Source organism: Crassostrea angulata, chromosome 1 (genome assembly GCF_025612915.1).
Source record: "Crassostrea angulata isolate pt1a10 chromosome 1, ASM2561291v2, whole genome shotgun sequence".
Taxonomy (NCBI): Eukaryota; Metazoa; Mollusca; class Bivalvia; order Ostreida; family Ostreidae; genus Magallana; species Magallana angulata.
This window is the reverse complement of record NC_069111.1, coordinates 23966805-23971941: the sequence shown is the minus strand read 5'-3', so window position 1 is coordinate 23971941 and position 5137 is coordinate 23966805. Positions and strand designations below refer to the sequence as shown.

The 5137-nt window shown below is 42.1% G+C and overlaps 1 protein-coding gene across 1 annotated transcript; it reads right to left on the bottom strand.

Moving 5' to 3' along the window:
• Positions 1–1761: 1761 nt before the first annotated feature.
• LOC128191798 (uncharacterized protein K02A2.6-like) lies at positions 1762–4870 on the bottom strand. Its single transcript, XM_052864103.1, has 2 exons — positions 2695–4870; positions 1762–2525 (listed from the first exon to the last, which is right to left on the bottom strand). Exons 1-2 carry the CDS (start codon positions 4868–4870, stop codon positions 1762–1764), a joined length of 2940 nt encoding a protein of 979 aa, XP_052720063.1.
• Between the last annotated feature and the right edge of the window lie 267 nt (positions 4871–5137).

Here is a 5137-nt window from a genome sequence, read left to right as displayed (position 1 = left end):
GCATACATCCCATACACAAACTTGTCACGGAGCCTCATATATGCATCTAATTAATTAGGTTTCATACTGGAGTAGAAAAATTATAAATTTGTAATGACGACCACATTTCAAAAAGAACTGTGAAACCTATAATTTTGGTGAAAAACTAAGATCTGGTCTACAAAATCATGAATTCAGTTTTCCTTTCAGGTGTGTGGGAGTAAAGAAGATAATTTTTTAATGTTATATGCATTAACATCAATACATCCATTTTGGCCCTGTCCTAGAGTCAAAACCCATCCTTGAGGGGACATGAAAATTAAAATTTAGGTAGAGGACTTCCTGGTAAACATAATTATTAGTCTGTTTTTATAATACAAAATTATATGCATCAACACTATAATACTATAATGCCATATCCCCCCCCCCCCTTCATGTCCTGAACCCCTGACCAAGGCACCATGAATTTCACAATTTAGGTAAAGGAGATTGTGGATATCATAACCATGTATTCAGTTTTTTGCCCACATGTGTGGGAGTAGAAAAGAAGATTTTTTAAGATATAAAACAGTTTTACTATACGGCCATATTGGCCCCACCCTAGAGCCTGAACACCTAACAAAGGGGTCATGAATTTCACAATTTTAGTAGAGGCCCTCATGGACATCATAACCATGTATTCAGTTTTTAGCCCACATGTGTGGGAGTAGAGAAGAAGATTTTTTAAGATCTAAAACAGTTTTACTATATGGCCATATTGGCCCAACCCTAGAGCCTGAACACCTAATAAAGGGGTCATGAATTTCACAATTTAGGTAGAGGGCTTCATGGAATTCATAATCATGCATTTAGTTTTTCAAAAATATATATGGTAGAAAAGAAGAAGATTTTCTAAGATTAAATAGATTTTTACAATATGGCCATATTGGCCCCACCCTAGAGCCAGAACCCCTGACCCTGGGGCCATAAATTTCACAATTTTGGTAGAGGGCTTAATGGACATCATAACCATGCAACTGGTTTTTTCCTCACATGGGTGGGAGTAGAGAAGAAGATTTTTGAAAATTTGGCTTTTTTTTGCATATTTGGCCCCGCCCGTGGCACCCCAAGGGTGGTAGAGCCATGAATTTCACAATTTAGATTCTTCTTACCATAGAGATGCTTCACACCAAAAAAATGGTAACGATTGGCCCGGTAGTTTTCAAGAACAAGTTAAAAATGTAAAATTGTTAATGCACGACGCACAGACGCACGACGACCAATTGCAATAGGACACCTGAGTGACTCAGGTGACCTAAAAATCCAATTAATTAGTTTTTTGTTCAGGAGACTGTACATAAAGCAAGGGAAAAAATTCCCAATTTCTATCAAAATGTCACATTTTTCCCAATCCCGGCCCCGGCCCCAGTACCAAAAATGGGTGTGTGCTGAAATTGAAGATCATGTGTCAAACTTTGCTTTGAAAGAGCAACTTACCGAAGTGTTGAGTTCAGGGAAAACACGTGTGACTACCAAAATGGCTACACAGGAACTACTTTATTTTACAAATTCATGCGCAGTTACACGTTACATACAAAACCAATATGATAAGAACAATAGATTCCGGATTCAGATATAACATATCCTCCCCCCTTAATGTGAATGTCTACAGATACACAAATGTTTTGGTTCATTTCTTGAATGTAACATATAACTAAATTTTACAAAATTTCAAACTTTTGAATTCACAATAATGAACTTAATGAGGATTATTATGCCTCAGCACAAATTAAAAACACAAATTCACATCACTGTAATCAGGCGCTCAGTTGGTTTGCGAATGCGTGTTGGATACCGTCGTTCCGCGGTAGGCGTCTGTAGCACAGCTTGCCTCGGTTCAACAGGAGATTTGCTGACGACGGAGCGGTCTGTCTTCGGAGTGTCCGGCACTTTCAACGGCGATGACGGACGATCTGACACTTCCGGTGAACCGGTAGGGTAGGTAAACGGTACTGCAGGTGTTTCCATCGGCTCAGAATAGCTTTGGCGCAATGTGTCATGTACAGTTTTCTCTGTCAAGGTTTCTGAAGCTCTTCTCATCTGGTCCACGTGCCGACGCCACACTCCTTCCTCCTTGGTCTTCACCTCGTATGTGAGTGGTCCTAAACAAGACGTTACTGTAGCAAGAATCCGTGGTACACTTCCTCTGTAGTCTCGAACCATCACGGATTGTCCAACGGTGAATTGGCGCACGTTGGATCCTGTGTGTTTCGACAGCTTCATTTTGTCCTGTTTCTGTCGCACTTTATTGCTGGTGTCAGGTTTCAGTAGGTCCAAGCGTGTTCTAAGGTTTCGCCCCATAAGTAATTTCGCAGGTGTCTCTCCTGTGGTAGCGTGTGGAGTCACTCTATATGTCATGAGGAAAATGTCAATCTCCTTGAGGTTATTTTGCTGTGTTTCTTCATGGCTGCTTTGAAACTCCTCACGAAACGTTCGACCAGTCCATTTGTCCTGGGGTGATAAGGTGATGATGTCACATGTTTCACTCCATTTTGTCGCAAAAATGTCTTGAATTCATCAGCAACAAATTGCGGTCCATTGTCGGAAACCAATGTTTTCGGTAGTCCGAGATGTGCGAAGATATCTCTAAGGACGTTGATGGTCGCAGTTGCTGTTGTTGAAGACATGCGCACAACTTCTGGCCATTTGGAATGCGAGTCTACCAGAATGAAGTACATCTGTCCTTTAAATGGTCCACATGAACCCTCTCCCACGGAGAACCAGTCCATTCCCAGGGATGTACAGGAGCTGCCTCGGGTTTTGGTAAGTATTGTTGACAATCAACACAGTGCTGACACATTTCTTCAATGTCGCTGTCAAGAGTGGGCCACCATACATAAGATCTCGCTAAGCTCTTCGTTCTGACGATTCCTGGGTGACTTTTATGAAGTTCTGTCAATATTTCACTTCGAAGTGTTGCAGGAATAACGACTCTGTTTCCCCAAAGTAGACAGTTTTGGTGAGCAGTAAGTTCCTTGCTCCTATTCCTGTATGTTTTGAAGTCGTTCTCAGGAGGAAAGTCACGAGTTCCTTGTAAGACAATGTCTAGCACTTGCGATAAGACTGGATCACGTTGTGTCTCTTTTCTTACAGTGTCACAAGTAACAGGTAAGTTATCAAACTGTGAAGAATAAAAGACATTACAAGCATCAGTTTCTTCATCTGTACTGGTACTGGGTGCAGACAAGGGTAGTCTTGATAATCCATCTGCGTTTCCATGATTTGCAGTATTTCTGTATTCTATGCTGTAATTGTGGCTCGATAAAAATATAGCATAGCGCTGCAATCTAGCAGTTGTCATTGCAGGTAGCTGTTTTTCAGGGTGAAAAATGCTCACAAGTGGTTTGTGGTCTGTGATCAACGTAAAATGACGTCCGTACAGGTAAGTATGAAATTTCTGTACTCCCCAGTAGATACTCAAAGCTTCCTTATCGATCTGGGAATATGCCTTCTCCGCCTTAGTCAACGAGCGAGAAGCATACGCAATGGGACGTTCGGTTCCATCTTCCATGACGTGTGAGAGTACAGCCCCTATTCCGTAGGGTGATGCATCAGTAGCTAGCCGTACAGGTAATGTCGGATTATAATGGCACAGAACTTGTTCGGATGTGATCAGTTCTTTCACTTTTGCAAATGCGTCGTCACATTTGGCTGTCCATGTCCACTTCTTGTTGTTCTGTAGCAACTCGTTGAGCGGTCCAACTACTGTAGCAAGGTTCGGCAGGAACCTATGGTAGTAATTAACCAAGCCCAAGAATGAACGTAATTGGGACACATTTTCGGGTGTCGGTGCATTTTCAACAGCGTTTGTTTTCTCATTTGACTTGTGTAACCCGGCTTTGTCTATCACGTGTCCACAGTAGCTAATCTGGTCTTTGAAAAATTGACACTTGTCCAGGTTAGCTCTTAACCCATACTGTTCAAGTCTCTGTAACACAAGACTGAGGTTCTGCAAGTGTTCCTCATCTGTTGATCCTGTTATGATCATGTCGTCCAAAATACACTTAGTTTTCGGAATGTTTGTCAGGACTTGATCCATTGCTCTTTGCCAGATAGCAGGTGCTGACGCGATCCCAAACGGAAGTCTGTTGAAACAGAATAGTCCCTTGTGGGTGTTGATGGTGAGTAGATTTCTTGAAACTTCATCAACTTCCATCTGTAGATAAGCTTGGGTCAAGTCTATCTTGCTAAATTTCTGTCCACCGCCTAAGGATGCAAATATGTCTGCTATTTTCGGTAACGGATATTGTTCGATCTTCATGGCAGGATTTAGAGTCACCTTGTAATCGCCACAAATTCTCACTTTGCCGTTCGCCTTCGGTAAGGGTACGATGGGTGTAGCCCAATCGCTGAATTTCACAGGTGAGATAACTCCTGCTTGTTGTAGTCTGTCGAGTTCCTCTTCCACACGTGGTCTAAGTGAGTACGCAACTTCACGCGCTTTGCAAAATTTCGGGCTGGCGCCATCCTGTAGAGTAAGTTTCCCTCTCATGTCCTTGAGTTTGCCGATGCCTGGTTCGAACACTTTCTTGTGTTTGTCTAGGACAGCTTTCACTTTTACGTTCTGTTCATCACATCTGATGGATTTGATTTCTTTCCAGTTGAGCTTCAACTGCTGTAACCAGTTCCTCCCCATGAGAGTTGGTCCTTCATTGTTTACAACCAGTAAGTCTAATGTTTCTTTCTGATTATTCAGTTCAACCATCACTTTTAATTTTCCAGCTGGTTGGATCTCCTCCCCACTGTATGTTTTCAGCTTTGCGTTTGTGTGAAGAAGATTGTATTTCTTGAAATACGTTTCAACGTTTGCTTTGGATATGATCGAGACTGCCGCACCGGTGTCCAGTTCCATAGGGATTTCCACACCCTCGATCCTCGGTGTCACCATATAGGCTCCACGGATACTTTGTTCACGCCGAAATGCAGCAGGTAACTGCTATGTTCATACTCGTCACTGTCGTCACTTGTTTCTTCATCAACATAATGGACTTTTCCACCATTACTGTCACGTTGTTTCTTAAAACAAACTTTTTCTAAGTGTCCAGGGTTGCCACAATATCTGCATTTAGTGTTCAGATGTTTACAAGTCTTTGCCTTGTGGTTTCCACCAAAACGGTAG